The following is a 17,720-nucleotide window of genomic DNA, read 5'->3' as shown; positions in this document are numbered from 1 at the left end:
CTTAATCCTAAATCAATAATTAAGAAACAGAAACGAAAACAGGGACTTTTGATATAGTGCAATTTGTTCCAGTTAATTTGTTCCTGGCCTGCTTTAAGTAAAATTCAACAGCTTTCTTAAACTCTGAATATTTGCCATTACAGTGATCTAGGATGCCAGAAAACACTTTAGAGGGACCTAGAAAGCGTTTAGTGTGTATTTCTAACACCTAAACAGATACAATTAAATGACATACAAGTTTAAAGAGAACACAAGATAGGTAGAATACTTCGTATTTCTAGTCAATGTAGTATTTTTTAGCTTTTTTGGGGGGGGTTGATAACATTCTTGATACTTATAGAAATGCAAACCCACTGAAAAGTAATTCAAAGGAAAATATCCACAAGTCCTGTTAATTCTACACCTTCTAAATCTCTCAAACCCAAACACTTTTCTCCATCATCACACTCACCGCCCTAATCAGCACAGCAGTCTTTAAACTGGAATACACGTATCACTGTGGGGTACCTGAAGATTTCCTAAGCAGCATGAGTGACAGATGATTTTACAGAGTTTCTTTCTAGATCCTCAACTTTTATAAATCCTGCATCTAAATCTGATCTGCTTGAGATGATACCCTCTGTCAAGCATCAGTCATAAAAGTTCTCATTTCCTGTTTATCTTTCTCCGACTTAACAAAAATACAGTGATATACTATGCTTAAGTATAAAACACCCTGAGTGCCAAAGGGATAATTCAAAATACCAGTGTGGTATTAAGAAAGAGAATTACTCCACTGACTATCCCAACCTTTTTGCAACTTAAGTGGCTCCCATTCTTTTGCTTTTAACAAAAGTTAAGGTGGACTTTAATGGGGTTATCAGATGACACATCATATAAAACATGATTTTTAAAGATAGAACATTATTTGATTTTTGGCAAATAACTCTGAAGGATTTAAAAGAACTGACGGTGCTGCATGAAAAATAATTCCATTTGCATCTACTTATTTATGTGAACAAGGTTTTCAGCCCCACTGCCTCAGCTGAGGCCCTAATCTCTTGCTTAGGAAGATACCCAACCTGGTCTTTCCAACTCCTATTTTTCTTTCTTTCTAATGCACACTACACTATTATCAAGTATCTTTTTTCAAAAATTAAAGTCCAAATACATGGGAACTTAACATTAACCTACTTAAAATCTTCCACAATTTCCCTCTACTATCAGATTTTTTAAAAAGAAAAAAATTCAAAGCACCTCAGCCTGGTATTCAAGGCCTCCCATCATTAATTACAACTTACTTCCCTTCCTACACTCCTAGCTCACCCACCCCCTCCCTACAACCCACCCAGGTCCCCGCACAGGACATTACTCACCATGCCCTTTTGACTCAGAGGATTCCCTCTGACTGGATGGCCCTTCCTATCTCTCTCCTCTGCCTGAGAAACTCATACTCATCATCCAAAGCACATCACATATACCATGTCCTCTGAGCAGCTTTCTGGACTCCCCAGATAGAATCAATGGCACTATTCATTTTCTGACAATCATTAATGGAGCATCCATTCTGATTTTTAGAGATACAAAGATGAATAAGACAAGGGACCGTCACAGTCTTGTGAGGACAGAAGTGTTACCTGATAAATTACCATACACTGTTTATGCTTCTACCAAGAAGTTATGTCATTGAGCTAGAAAAACACAAGAACAGATGGCTTGATAGAAGAAAGGGAAATAAAACAGGCACTGACAAATAAGTCAATTTGTCACAAATAATTTAACGCTAGTAAACGTTAGAGCCAAGACTCAATCCCAGGTCTGTCAGAGTACAAGCTTAAGACAATGTTAAGAATGTGGGCTCAGGAGTTATGCCACCTAGTTCAGATCCCAGCTCTACCACTTACTACTTTACAGAACATACTTAACTTTCCTAAGCTGCTTTTTACTCAGCTGTATAATGGGTATTATAATAGTGCCAATACCTCAAAGCATCGTTATATTAAATGAGGCAATGTACACACGATACAGGGCCGTGTGTAGAGTAAACATTCTATATAAATGTTAGCTGCTTTTATTACCATTAATAACTATTATGATATACTGACTCCTGCAACACAAACATCTTCTGTCATATTCTGTAACATAATAAATTATTTTGAACCTCAATTTCCTAGTTTGCAAAATGCGGAAACTAACTGCCTTACATATGTAATAAGTCTTGCATCATGCCAGGCACATAATAAATAAATGAAAATATCTTTTCTCTACCCAAGTTAAATAAAGATACTTACATATACAAATTATCTCCACTTGGCTAATAATCAAGGGTTAAGATAAACCTATGCAGTGGTTCTCAACCTTGGAATTATCTGAGGAACTTTAAAAAATTCTGATGCCTGGGTCCCATGTCCACCGATTCTGATTTAATAGGTCTGGAAGTGCAGACATATTAAACATTCCCTAGGTGACCCTAATATGCAGGCACAGTTGAGAACCAGGTCCTAAGTCTAAGACAGAAAAATAAGACTTAGGCAACAGCCTCAACATTTATGCACACTCAAGCAAAAAGCAATCAAACATAAGCTGAACACGGTTATTTTTGTTTTGCCAGCAAGAGTAAGAAGGAGCTTATTTGATTTTCATGTTTTAAAAGATTTGAGCTTAACAGAGACTAACTTTGAAAAATATCTTAGGAAACAACTCAGGCATTTTCTTTTAAACTTTACAGAGTTATTTGGACTGAAAATAAACTTACTTTTCCTCTCTTACAAATCTCTCCAGATTTTAACATGTTCACCGAAGAGGAGATTTTTAACAAGCAAATCTCTTCATAATGCTTTTCTCTTAAGGACTCACTGAGCTGGTTTTACAGAGCTGAAAACTGTCATCACTTTGTCCAGGACAGTGTTAAAATCAGCTAAGGAGTCTGTAAAACATGTCAATGTCCAAGGCCATTGGACATTGGCACCCTAGTGTATCTTGGGCTCTTTTTTTTTCTTTTCTTAAAAGCAGCTTTATTAAGAAGTAATTTAGACACAGAACACAATCACTTAAGTGTATATTCAGTGAGTTTTCACAACTGTATGCACCTGTATACATGACAAATGAACAACTTCCACCACAATCGTTACAATGGCCATTATCCCAAAGTTTCCTTATGCCCCTATGTAGCCACCATTGATCCCCCCAAACCACTCATCTTCTAAATTTCATTTAGATGGAATCATAAAGTATGAGTCTTCTGTGTCTAGATTCTTTCATTAGCATAATGCTTGAGATCCATCCATATTGCTGTATGTACCAGTAGTTTATTCCTTTCCATTGCTGAACAGTGTTCCATTGAATGGATGGATAGCCCACAGTTAGCTTATCCATTCACCAGTTGAAAGACGTATAGGTTGCTTCCAGTCTTGGCTATTATGAATAAAGCAGCTATGAACAATCAAGTTCAAGTCTTTGTGTGAACATAATCTTCATTCCTCGTAAATAAACATCTAAGAAGGGACTGCCAGACCACCTGGTAGGTGTATATCTAACTTCATAAGAAACTGCCAACTGTTTTCCAAAGTGGCTGAAACGTTGCATTCTTACCAGCAATGTACACTGTACCAGCTCCTGTTTCACCACACTTTCTCTGACACTTGGTATTATCAGTGTTTTTAATTGTAGCCATTCCAGAGGGTGTGTAGTGATAAGTAGTTTGGTTCATTGCAGCTTCACTTTGCATTTCCCTGACTAATAATGTTGAGTATCTTTCCATGTGCTTATTTGCAATTCATGTTATCTTTTTTGATGAAGTGTTTCCAAACTTTTTTTCTACAAGTTGTTTGTCGTCTCCTGAGTTATTTTGCAAATATTCTTCCCAGTCTATATGGCTTGCCTTGTCATTTTCTTAACACCATGGTTAAAAAAGAAAAGTTTAATTGAATGAAATTCAATTTATCATTTTTTCTTTTAAGCTTCATGTTTTTTAATGTGCTCTCTACAAAAAGTTTCTCCTAACCCCAGAACACACAGATTTTCTCCTATATTTTCCTCTAGAAGTTTCATAGTTTTACATTCACATCCAAATACATTTCGACTTAATTTTTGTGTATGGTGAGGTAATAAGGGTAGAAGTTCATGTTTTGCATATGGATATCCAATTGTTAACAGCACTATTTTTGAAAACACTATCCTTTCCCCACTGAATTACCTTGCACTTTCGTCAAAACATATGTGTGGATCTTTTTCTGGATTCTTTTTTTTTTTCTGGATTCTGATGTATATTTCTATACTTATAGCACACTGTCCTGATTACTGTAGCTTTATACTAGAACTCTGAAATCAGGTAGTTTAAATCCTCCAATATTAGTCTTGTTTTTCAAAATTGTGTTGACTAAACTAGGTCTTCTGCATTTCCATTTAACTTTTAGAATCCCCTTGTCATTTTCTGTAAGAATGACTGCTGGAATTTTTATTGAGATTGCATTCAATTTATAGATCAATTTAGGAAAGACGGTCTCTTAACAATAATGATCAAAAAACATACTTTACTTATTTATTTCAATTTATTTAAGGCCTTTATTAATTTCTCTTAAGTTTTATAGTTTTCATCATACAGGTCCTGCATATATTTTATTAAATCTATCCCTGGGAATTCCCTGGCGGTCCAGTGGTTAGGACTCTGAGCTCTCATTGCCAAGGGCCCAGGTTTGATCCCTGGTTGGGGAACTAAGATCCCACAAGCCACGCCCCACCGCCAAAAAAAAAAAAATTATCCCTAAGTTTTCATATTTTTGATGTTATTACAAAAGGTATTATTTTGTAAATTTCAATCTCTAATTGTTTGTTGCTAGTATATAAAAATGCAATTAATTTTGCAAATCAACTTTGTAGCCTACCGTCTTGCTAAATTTGCTTTTTAGTTCTACCAGCTTTTTTGTAGATTCCTTAGGATTTTCTACATACAAGATAATATCTTCTGCAAATAAACTTTATTTGATATTGTTCCACATATCTGTTGCTCTGTTTTTGGTCTTGGTTTTTTTCTCTGTGCCTCGTTTTGGATAGTTTCTAATGTCATATTGTCAAGGTTGCTAATCTTTTCTTCTAAGTGTCACTTCAGATACTATATTTTTCATCTCCAGAAATTCTATGTGGGTTTCTCTTTCTCTTTTTTAAGAAAATATATTCTGCTTCTCTCTCATGTGCATGTTTTCCTTTGCCTTCTTGGATATATGTGGCATTTATAATAGCTATACCCGTGTCTGGTAATTCCATCATCTTGGTCACTTCTGGGTCTGTTCCTATTGACTGGCTTTGCTTTTAGGTATGAGTTATGTTTTCCTGCCTTTTTACATGCCTTGTAATTTTTGATTGGATGCTGGTCACTATGAATCTTACTTTTTGGTGCACTGGATTTTGTTGACTCCTTTGAACAATGCTGGGTTTTGTCCTGGAACTCAGTTAAGTTACTTGAAATCAGTTGGTTGTTTTCAAAGTTTGCATTTAAACATTTGTTAGGGCAGTTCAGGGCAACCTATAGTCTAGGGCTAATTTCGCCCCACAACTTGAGGGGACACACTTTTGAGGACTCTTCCCAGTGCCGTGTGTATTACAAGGTCTTTCTGTTCTTGCTGGTTCGGGAACATGAACTATTCCCAGGCCTGTTATTTCTAAGACTTTTTCTGCCTACTCCTTTCTGATTGTTCTTTCTCCAATCTCAGGTAGTTTCTTCACATACATGTACAGATCAGTACTCTGTCAAAGATTCAAGGAGACCCTTCTGCAGATACCCAGAGCTCTGTCCTTTGTCTTTGAGTAGTTACCTGTTCTCCATGGTCTCCCAAAACTCTGTGATCTCTTATCTTCTCTACTCAGTGAGACTTTCAGGCTTATTTGGGTTCCACCCCCTTGCACTGTGGCCTGGAAACTGCCACTAGATAGCAAAGCTAGGACAATTAGGGGCTCACCGTGTTTGAGTTCCTTCTTTCTGGGACCATAGTCCACCAATGCTTGTTATCTAATGTCTGAAAACCATTATCTTTTATATTTTTTCCTGGATTCATTCCTAACTGTTTTAGGAGGGAGGGTAAATCTGATTACTGTTGCTCTATCTTAGCCAGAAGTGGAAGTCCACTATTCGTTAACGTAAGCTCCCCAGGTGATTTTAATGTGTAGTCAGTTTTGAAACCCAGTGAGTTAGTAGCTTTAACTTTCTTAACAGCAAACTTCCTTCAAGACAGCACACATTTCTTCTGAGCTGACTAGTCCTGATGACATTTGTCAGCCTGTGTCCCAAAAGTGTCATATGATGGTTAGCTAATATATTCAGAGAAGCTTTTCACCAAAAGAAATGCCAAACACCTACTTTGCAAAGAAACTGAGAAACCATATTCTTTGGAAGAAAGTTTCATATGGAGATACTTAAACTGGAATATCTGATATAAGATGCCACAAAAGAATGCTTTAGGGACTTCCCTGGTAGTCCAGTGGTTAAGAATCCGCCTTCCAGTGCAGGGGACGCGGATTCGATCCCTGGTTGGAGAACTAAGATCCCACATGCCGCAGGGCAACTAAGCCCACGTGCTCTAGAGCCCACGCGCCACAACTAGAGAGCTCACATGCCGCAACTACTGAGCCTGTGCGCCACAACCAGAGAGCCCGTGTGCCACAACTACTGAGCCTGAGTGCTCTGGAGCCTGCGTGCCACAACTAAAGAGAAGCCCACATGCCACGACAAAGAGCCCGTGTGCCTCAATGAAAGATCCTGCACACCACAACGAATATCCCGCATACCACAACTAAGACCCGATGCAGCCAACGTAAATAAATAAATAAATATTTTAAAAGAAAAGAATGCTTTAAAGCATGGGAATGGGAATAACATAATTTGGAAAAATCATCCTCTTCCTGAGTCATTCCAGAAAAAAACCTATCTTTTTAAAATTTTTGCCTTATAGAAACCATTCATAAAAAGCATGTTCAACAGGAACAACATATAATCGTCAATAAAAATCAGTCACAGGATTTTACCAGTGTGACTTTCAAAATCATGAACCTTGTAAACTAAATTAATTAAAATATACAGGCTAATACAGGCCAAACTTTACTTATAAATAAAAAATAAATAAGATTCTCTTCAGTACCAGCAAATTTCATTTCTATGTACATAGAGGTTTCTTCCCATCCTTCCAGATATCCCTCTGAAACTTACCCTTTTCCAAGTAAGACCTTGGAGCCCACGGTGGGTCCTCTTCAGCATAAGGATCACTATACTCAACCACGGCTGCCTCTTCCTCTTCGTAGTCTTCTGGAGGAGGAGGTGGTGGTGGGGATTCATCAAAGACTGGTTCTTCCACAGGTGGTGGTGGAGGTGGTGCATCTGAAACTAAGAATGTATCAAGCTGATAACAAAACTACACATTATGCAAAGTTCAGTGTTTCCTATCCAAGCTTCTATGTTCATGGAGTATAAACCTAGACTTGAAAATAATAATCTTTCAAAAAATAAGTAGGCAAGAGAAGTGTTCCCACCAACTATACTGTTCCAAATCCCCAAGCTTGACTTTCTCCTCCCTTTGGGTTAGTGCTGATGGATGCTGAATAAAGTTTAGCCAAAATGATTACTATTTTTTACTTAAAATGTTCCAATTACTCAGTTAGCACTTTACAATACATTATTTCATTTAATCTTTACCTTGGGAGGTGGTGTTTTTAATCCTCATTTATGGATGTGGAAACTGGCTTTCCAAGATTAAGTACTCCAACAGTAAGTGGAAGAGCAGGAATTTGAACTCCAATGCCTCTTATCTTAAAAGCTACACTATTATGGAATGAGATCAATTCAACAACTTTAAAGTCATGTTTCATTATTCATTCAAAAACATCAACTGAAAGCCTACTATGGCCAGCTACTACGCTCAGCACTGGGAATACAGCAGTGAGCGTAAGTCATGGAGACATGGACAACCAAACTTTCATTTATAATTAAGTGCAGTAAGTGTTTTAAGTCATCATGGAAAACAGAGCAGTAGACCACATCTCTTATGTGGGTCAGGAAAGGCTTCCTGGAACCTGAAGGATGAGTAAGAGTTAATGGCCCGGGGTGGGGGTAGGTATTTCATGTCAGATGTAAAGAAAAATAACAAATACAAAGGTAAGAAAGCAGGAGCCCTTCAAAGAGCTGACCAAAGTTCAGCAGAAAGAGGCATGAGGAAGCTGAACAGTACTAAGCAGAAAGGGCCTTGAAACAGTCTGAACTCTATCCAAAGAGCAATGGGAAGCCAGAGAAGGGTTTAAGAAGAATAACGGAATCACAGCTGCATTACTTAGCCCAGTATAACTGGTTCCAAATAATTCCAGACTTCGTCCAAACATCAAACTTAATATAGAGTAAATATCTGCTACCACAGAGTTATGTTCAAAATAATGTACTTGAAAGCTATAAAGATCATTCCAAAAGATAGGTATATGTCTTTCCAAGGTGAGTGTTCTGAAGAGGACAACATTCATTTGAATGTATAAGTCCTGCTATGTCTGTAAAATCAGCCACGGCTCACCTCATATACAAAGTTTCTTATTTTTATACATTTTGTAGGTGAGAAAATGTATATGACTATGGAAAGAAATGAGAAAAGAGCATGCTAAAAGGTAAATATTGCACACTGTGGTAAATATTGGAGGTGCTCATTGGGGTACCTTCCAATAAACAGAGGTAAAATAGACTATTTTCAGAAATTAGCAAACAGAGATGCAAAGGCACCTGAAAGAGATACTGAGCCCTCAGGCCAACAAGACTGGATTATAACCAGTTAAAATACAAGAAAGAAATGTGTCGTTACAAAGGGAGCATTTAGTCAGCTATGGAAGCACACAAAAAAGGAGGGACTCAAAGTGTCTGCTCTGTGTCAGATGCTTTACTAAGTGCTGGAGAAATAGCCAGTGAAAAAAAACAAGCAAAAATCCCTGCTCTCATAGAGCTTACATTCTAGTATTGGCAATGCCCATTTCCAAAGGAGCAGGAGTCCTAAGCAACAGAACGCAAGTATTTCTATCCCACGGTTGAGGCCATCCCTGTTATGAGATGCATGCATTAGGCTGCATCAGCCTGATGACATTATCTCCTTCATTGGTGTAATCCCCCTAGTTCAGGTTCCACACCCGTTGTACAGCCTTATGATTGTGACATGGTTCCTATGTAGACTGCTCACAAGCAGAGAACTCATCTGTCATACAGACTATGCTCACTGCTTTAGCAATTCCTCACTAAATACAGATACAGGCCTCCTGCTTTGTAGACATCAGTCTCCTCAGCTTCCTTAATGCTTCCCTAGGAGAAAACTCGACCTGTCAATAAAATTAGTTATCTGATCCTGCATGATTCAACGCCAGACCACAGGCCAGCTTAAATTCACTGCCAATCTATGAGGCCTCTTGGGAGACAGACTGACAATTTGGTCCCCTGGGACCCACCATGGCATGGCCATTTTTACACCTGGAATCACAGGATTGGAAGAAGATTCTCAGGCCGGCCACAAAACCCTAAAACTCCAGTGATAGACCACTAATTGTCTGAGCAACCCAGAGAAAAGGGTGGGATATCTGGTGATTAAAGAGCACCTCCTCAATTAGATGTGATCTTTCTTTTTACATGTGCCTTATTTTATATTTATTTGTCTTCACTACCAGATTTCAAGTTGTTTGAAAGTAGAGAATTTCATCTTAATTATTTTATCATCCACACTAGCTGCTCATACAATGACTGTTCATAATATTCAAATATCTGAAGTATCAGTGAATGAATGACTATTCAGCCAATCATATATAAATGACATTTTATGCCTAGAATCTGATCTACAGCATAAAGAAGACATAAACTTACTATTTTCTTGGACTCTGGCCACAAATCCCATTAAAGGTAACTGAGGAGTTACCTGTAGGATGGAGGGAGGAGGAGGAGCAAGAGATACTGCAAAAACAAAAAAGGTGCGGAGGGTAAGGGGTAAGGGCAAGTTACATTAAAAGGAAAGGATACCACAATAAAACAAACATATAAGGAGGGAAACCGCTATGCATAAACATTTTACAAGCTATCTTAAGGATCCTCTTTTGAGGGATAACTCATTAACACACAAAACAAAGTATTAGGGAAGTTTTAAAAACTTACAACAGGAAGCATTTATCATATACAGATCTATTCTTACATACAATGGCAAATTATCTTTTCATGTCAATAGCATGTCTTCTCAAAAGAAGAATTTCTTCAGATTACCATGAATAACTTGGTTTTCTGAATTTTACCTTGAAGGTTATAAGTTTAAATGTTCATCAATACAAGGGAAAAAACCATTACATGCCAACATCCTAATTTTATACTTTTCATTACTTCATTAAACAGGCAAAATTAATTGGTTTTCAGCCATTGATTAAACAAATATTCACTGACTTCCCACTAAGGGGCAAGCACTCTGCTAAGAGACCAATATCGAAACCGTTCTCTTCGAGTCAGGTCTGTATCTTTACAATTTCTCACAGTCCCAATTCATACCACCTATTCCAGGTACATTTTCTCCCTGAATCTACAGAAAAATGCCAGCCTCATTCAAATCATTCCTCTCCCCCCAAAGCTGTCTTTCCCTTTTAAACACCTGGTACAGCGCCTAGCGCTAATGAGCCTTCAACAAACATCTGACGTAGATAAATAAACAAATAAGCCAGGTACATGCCAAACAACTTCCCAAGATTAACTCTACAGTTACGGTTTCCTTCGGAATGGGTATACAGTATGGTGTGCATCTTCTTATAAAGAGAGAACATCTTTATTAGCTTCAAATCACAGTGAAGACTAATAAAACTAAAAAGATGAGTAAGAGTCACTGCCCTCAAAAAGATCACATTCTAGTTAGGAATGGAAGACAAAAATAATAACCCTAACCCAACAACATCTGTAGCACTTCCCTGCAGGTGGTGGTGGTGACGGTAGTGGAAGAGGCACTGGTGATGGTGTGGCGTCATGGTGGTGACGGAGAGGGCCGTCAGGGTTTGAGTAGGGGTGGGGCTACACAGAAGTAACCTCTGAGCAGGTGCTTGAAGAAAAGGAGTTCGACAAGCAGACAAGGGTCGAGAAAGACAAGCAGAGAACCAAGTGAGGGGCAAAGGCTCTGAGGTATAAAATAGCATGACCAGTTCACAGAACCAGAAATATTTCCATATGGTTGGCATAAGATGCCCCAGAGAGAAAGTACAAAACCTGGAGAGATGAGCAGGTAGATATGCAATAGGGAAGAATCTTATATGTTAGGTGAAAGAGTGCTTAGTGGGAACACCTTGGACTTAAAGTCACCTAGCATCAAATCCCTGATTTGCTATTTCGCTGCTATTGGAACAGCAAGTTATTTTTTGAGCCTAATCCATAAATGTGAAATGAAAGAGGTAATGCAACCTACTTTACAGAGTGACTGCAAAGATTTTTTTTAAAAAAACAATGTATGCAGAAAGTCTAACCCAGGGCCTGCCACACAAAAATCAAGGTAATAGAAGTGGAAAGAAAAGGAGAGAACTTAGTACAGTGTGGACAGAAAGAGTATTTGGTATCTAAGGATTTAGGAGGCATATGAAGGAGAGAAACAGCTCAAGATGGTCTTAGATTTTTATCCTTCCTAACTATGAAGGTAGTGGTGCCATTAACCACATTAACCTTGGTGGGTAGTACAGGGAATGAAACGGGTTGGTGAATAGAAAAATCAGGGAGAAATAATGAGATGTAGGAAAGTAACTTAAAATATAAATATGGAAGGCAACTGGAAAGTCTGGGTTGAACCTGTGGGAAAAATCAAGAGGTACAGAGGTGGCAGTAATCAGTAAAGATAACAGTTGTGCCATGGGTAAGTGCAGGGAGAATATGTACTTATAATGGGCAGACAAGAGTTAAGCATAAGAGTTAAGCATAAGAGTTAAGCATAAGAGTTAAGTTTTTCCCTGAAGTCATACTTCTTGGTAGTAAACCCTTAAGTTGTGTGTCTGTGTCCCACTCTCAGAGGCTTGGAACAATTGTTGATATGTTCACGACACCCTGTGTTTCCAAACTTGGGGTAAGAAGACACAATGAACAGAGAAGGCAGCAGAGACAAAGCAGATAAAACTGAGAAACAGCGGCAGACAGCAACTGCGCTAGGAAAGTGGGATATAAGATTATAAGATGCTGATATGTTCCTCTTCTGTTAGCACCCATCCCAACCTCCCCTGTAACAGAAAAGTAGGAAATTTCCCACTTCAGTCATGGTTTCTCATCAAAAAAAAAAAAAAAAAAAGACTTTCTAGTACTCAGCTAAAAAAGAATGATTAGGTACTTAACTTAGAACAGGGTTTTTGTAGGTAGGTTGAGTTTATTATTTTTTTAATGAATATATATATTTTTTTCTTTTCTTGTTTTGAAAGTCAAAGTCTGAAACTCTAGTGGGTTTTTAAGAAGTCTATCAATAGCAGCCCAGGTAAAAACCAGTCCCAGATCTTCCTTAAACAGAATTACATCATAACAAAACAAGTTAGATTTTTTTCAAAGCCAATCCAACACATGTTAAAAAATTCAGTTCCAAATGGAGTTTACAAAGGTTGCCCCAAATTCTACTTTTTTTGCCCAGGGCAAACTTTTTACATCATGGTCCAAATTAATTTAGTTACCACAGCATTTTCTTTCTGGTCATTGAGATTTCATTAGAAAACTTGTGAACCAGAAGGTCCTACTTTAGACTAGATTTATCTTCCTCAGAGTTGAACTGAATATGAACTATTTTAGGAGAATTTAAGCAGGACTTTGATGTGAAGAACCGTTTGCAATAATCAGTTCTAGTCTGAGGTATCTCATGAACAGGCAAGAGCAGAAAGTAACTATCAATTTGTTTCCATTCCATTTAGCTAAGATGATTCCTCACATGACAAAAGCCTTTCCCTATAATCACCGAAAGGTCTCCAAACTTAGATTCAGTAATATTATGTTCAAACTACACAATAATGAAGTTAACGTGAAGAGGAAGGCTCAAGAAGAGACTGGAGTTTATAGAGAGATCTTAAGTAGAACTACAAGAACTACAGCTTACATTCACTCAGCAACACGGAGGTATACAAACTGTAACAGGCTCTGCAAGCAAACCAAACTGAGAGGATGAGTCTGTGCTGATGAAATATACAGACCTAAGCATGACCTTCCTGGTTATTTACAAAATCCTGGCGCATCTTCTTTGCGGTTAAAATGTACAAAGAGTTTTGAAGAAAAATTAGGCTATTAAATCTTTTTTTTTTACTGCTTTATAAATACTCTAAGAAAATTAGACAAAATAACCACTCTAAATACTATTTCTAAAACCATTAAAGATATCACCTTTAGAGGCCATACATTTGTAGCCCATTCAAGTTTAGTTGCAAATATTTTACATTCCAGTGAGGGAAATAATTTAAGCAATTTATTTTAAGAGTGAAATATTTTCTAAACATGGATAGTAACTTAGAACAAGGAGTACTTAAAAGTGAACCTAACTAATCATACTCAGTAAGGGAAGCTTTTTTGATGGAAAAGAATAGGGTTACCAAATAAGTATCACTCCTGTAGTCTCAGAAGGGTTAAAAGAATTGGGCCATTTTTCTTATTCCTTTTCAAGTGGAAAAAAAGCATCGTATGACATTATGCCAAGAAAAAGTAGCAAATTAATCCACACAGTTTAAAAACATAACTTGTGTTTAATAATCGATGTAAAGGGTCTATTTGGTTTACTTGGTCATCTGAGAATATACTTAAACTTTTCAGTTTTTTCTAGCTTTTTTGTTCTCCCTAGAGTAAACATTCACTAACAAAAGCTAAAGACTGCCTAAAATGAGGACTCGAAAATAGATTCTTGATTGCTCTCTATTTATACTTTGCTAAAGCCCCACCACATCTGTATTCTTCTGGAGATTTATGGTAATGCTGTAAGTTAACTATCATTTAAAGAATATGCGTTATGGCTTTTCTTTTACAATATCACCAACCCAACATTGTTTTCTCACTGTTTCTTTTTAGTTGTTTTTAATATCATTCAGGGAAGCCTGACATCTTCCCTGTGTAAAACACCATACTCATTCAGAAATTCCTCTTTCTCATACAACTATATACACTCACACTGCTTGGAACCAACATTCCACCTTATGAATTAGATTTTTTTAGTCTTTGTTGTAAGAAAATATGAGTAGTGAAATGTAAGATATCTTTTACCAAAGGCCTTAGTACTTAAACCCCACATTACTGATTCCTTACTGTTAAGGACTGAATGTTTGTATCCCCCCAAAATTCATATGAAATCCTAACCTGCAATGTGATGGTATTAGGAGGTGGGGCCTTTGGGAGGTGATTAGCTCATGAGGGTGGAGCCTGAATGAATGGAATTAGTGCCCTTATAAAAGAACTCCAGAGACCTAATTAAACTTAAAAGCTTTTGCACAGCAAAGGAAACCATAAACAAAACAAAAAGACAACCTACTAAGTGGGAGAAAATATTTGCAAATGATATGACCAATAAGGAAATAATACCCAACATATACAAACAGCTCATACAACTCAACATCAAAAAAACAACCCGATTAAAAAATGGACAGAAGAACTGAAAGGACATTTTTCGAAAGAGGAAATGCAGATGGCCAACAGACACATGAAAAGATGCTCAACATCGCTAATCATCAGGGAAATAAAAATCAAAACCACAATGAGATATCACCTCACACCTGTCAGAATGGCTATCATCAAAAAGAACACAAATAACAAATGCTGGTGAGGATGTGGAGAAAAGGGAACCCTCATACACTGTTGGTGGGGATGTAAATTGATGCAGCCACTGTGGAAAACAGTATTGGGGTTTCTCAAAAAACTAAAAACAGAACCACCATATGACCCAGCAATTCCACTCAGGGGTATATATCTGAAAAAAAAACCCAATAATTTGAAAAGATACATGCACCCCAATGTTCACAGCAGCATTATTTACAATTGCCAAGATATGGAAACAACCTAAGTGTACATCAACAGATGAATGGATTAAGAGGATGTACACACACACAATGGAATACTACTCAGCCATAAAAAAGAACGAAATTTTGCCATGTGCAGCAACATGGATGGACTTGGAGGGCATGACGCTAAGTGAAATGAGTCACACAGAGAAAGACAAACACTGTATGATGTCACTTATATGTGGAATCTAAAAAATACAACAAACTAGTGAATATAACAAAAAAGAAGCAGGCTCACAGTATACGTATAGAAAACAAACTAGCGGTTACCAGTGAAGGGGGGCAATATGGGTCGGGGGGGAGTAGGAGGTATAAACCAGGGGGTGAAAGACAGGCTCAAGGATGTACAATATTATACAACATGGGGAATAGAGCCAATATTTTGTAAAAACTGTAAAATGGAAATTAACCTTTAAAAATTATATTCATACAAATCAATTTTCACTGCAAAGTAAAGGAGCTGTTACAGTGGAGGATTACTGGACTGAATGTCAATATTATGACATAGTATGAGTGTGTTTCATGTTTGGTAATTGCAATCATTGTTGCTTTTGTTGTGGTCATCCATGTACAATGCTTGGTGTCAGTCTATTTATGTCTTGTAAAAATAAAATACAGTGTGTGTGTGTGTGAATAAAAAAAAAAAAAAAAAAAAAAAAAAATTATATTCAAATTTTTTTTAAAAGGCATTGCCAAAAAAAAAAAAAAAAAAAACCATGGAGAGTTTTCTCTCTCTCTTTTTCCACCATGTGAGGATACAACAACAAGACAGCAGTCTACAAGCTCAAGAGGGTTCTCACCAGAACTCAACCATGCTGGCATGCTGATCTCTGACTTTCAGCCTCCAGAACTGTGAGAAATAAATCTCTACTGTTTATAAGCTACCCAGTCTATGGTACTTTGTTATAGCAGCCCAAACTAAGACACTTACCAAACTAGGTTAATGTATGTAAATGTACATGTACAAATACATATGTATATTCTTCTTTACCACCAAGGTGCTTCATATTTATATTGAAAGTAAAAACTGTTAAAACTTGTGATTAGCCCTATTTGTTTCAATGACACTCCTTGCTGATGACAAGATGAATGATAAACTAGTATTCCTATTTCTTTGGCTGGATTAGATTAAGAAACAGTGAGAACCAAATAGGATTCATTTTATGTTCTGAATGAAGTGTTCCTTTCATTAACTTGCTTCTGAAATAATCTCATTAGAAAACAATTATTGTGCTCCTAGGACTTCGCACTACGCACCGGGTGCTCCATATTTTAATTCCTATGTTATAACACCACTTCAAACTCAAACCCAATATAGTAGCAGTGCTGTTAGATTTACATCGCACAGAAAACCTCACTGAATTTACAGTCACATGAATCCCAGCCTGTCAGCTCACTTCCTCAGAAGCACAAATCCATGTCAAGCCTCCAGCTGCAAAAAATATGCTCATAAAACACAAACCTGGGATCACTGTTAAACCAGGGAGTTAGCTACTTGAGAAAGCACAACAAATTTTCTCATTTTAAATATGAAAAAACAAGGACCATTTTAAGACCAGTGAGCATAATACAAGAGACTTACATAATAATCTAATGCAAATAAAATGAAAGTGCATCGAACAGCCTTAGAATACTGGCTTACAAAGCATTAAGTGTTGCAAGAAGAACTTTTCAAAGAACATAATTTAGTTAAAATTTTTTTTTAGTTTAGAAAAAAGCACTGATTATTCAACTAAGTTGTAGCCACCCTCTTTAAACAGTTACCAAATCCCCAGAGAAGAAAGGCAGAACTTAATTGAGAGAAGTACATGAAAACAAATTAAGTTGCCTCAAACATTATGCTGAAGGCCCAAAAATCTCAATTCACTTTATACTTCCCATGAGTGTGAAAAATACTTTCATTAACATCATTCCTTAGAGTAGGTTATTTTTCTACATTAACATATACTTTCAAGTATGTTAAAATCAGATTTACAAATAAGTATTAAAATATGTACTTAAAACACATTTAAATAAATAGCCTTCAAATAAATTCCATCAACAGGTGGAATTTTTAATCAGGGTTCTCTTCTCATAAGACCAGTATTTTGGTATGTACAGGTATACAGCATGAAATATCCTTGTATATACTTTCTGAATATCATGTACACTTGGTCCCAAGCTGTAACAGTAAAGCATCTCTCAGCTCCATCACAGAATTGGCCCATTTTGGACTGACACCATTCTTCAAAACTCTATTTAAGGGTAAGGAAGGGCATAAGGGCCATAAGAAATAATTGTCTAGACTTCCAAGAGGGTCAGGGAGAGAGCTTATCTTCAGCAGAGCTATGAAACAGGCCATATCTAACAAATTAAAATTTAAAAATAAAATATTCATTTAACTACAAAATAGCACCTGTACAAATATGGGTTTGGAACACATGATTTAAAAGTAGAACGTGAGAAAAGACAGGCGTATTTGTCAAAATGGAGCTCAAAATGAGTTAAAAAGAATGGCACACCCAAAATCATTGAGTGTGGTCAAAGATAGCAGTGAGACAGATAGATAGATAGATAGATAGATGTATAACTGAATCACTCTGCTGTACACCTGAAACCAACACAACATTGTAAATCAACTATACTTCAGTAAAACACAATTTAAAAACAAATAAGAGAAGAATAACCCCTCGAATTTTAAGGTTATAGATTTTAATTTGGTCATAGTTAACTACTAGGAAAAG

General features: G+C 36.9%; 1 protein-coding gene across 26 annotated transcripts in view; it reads right to left on the bottom strand.

Moving 5' to 3' along the window:
* The window catches only part of ABI2 (abl interactor 2), a 90,918-nt gene that overhangs the window by 5,504 nt on the left and 67,694 nt on the right, over positions 1 to 17,720 (bottom strand). For 14 of the 26 annotated variants that reach the window (XM_036857442.1, XM_036857437.1, XM_036857438.1 and 11 more), the window contains 2 exons: positions 9,845 to 9,931; positions 7,178 to 7,351 (listed from right to left, as the gene is read on the bottom strand). In XM_036857442.1, coding sequence (XP_036713337.1) covers positions 7,178 to 7,351; positions 9,845 to 9,931 — 261 coding nt within the window. The remainder of the gene's footprint in view (positions 1 to 7,177; positions 7,352 to 9,844; positions 9,932 to 17,720) is intronic. The other 12 variants (XM_036857441.1, XM_036857458.1, XM_036857453.1 and 9 more) reach the window with 1 other exon arrangement.

The sequence above is a fragment of the Balaenoptera musculus genome, chromosome 7 (genome assembly GCF_009873245.2).
Source record: "Balaenoptera musculus isolate JJ_BM4_2016_0621 chromosome 7, mBalMus1.pri.v3, whole genome shotgun sequence".
NCBI classification, from domain to species: Eukaryota; Metazoa; Chordata; class Mammalia; order Artiodactyla; family Balaenopteridae; genus Balaenoptera; species Balaenoptera musculus.
Note: the sequence above shows the minus strand (reverse complement) of the source record. Positions and strands in the feature narration are given on the sequence as shown.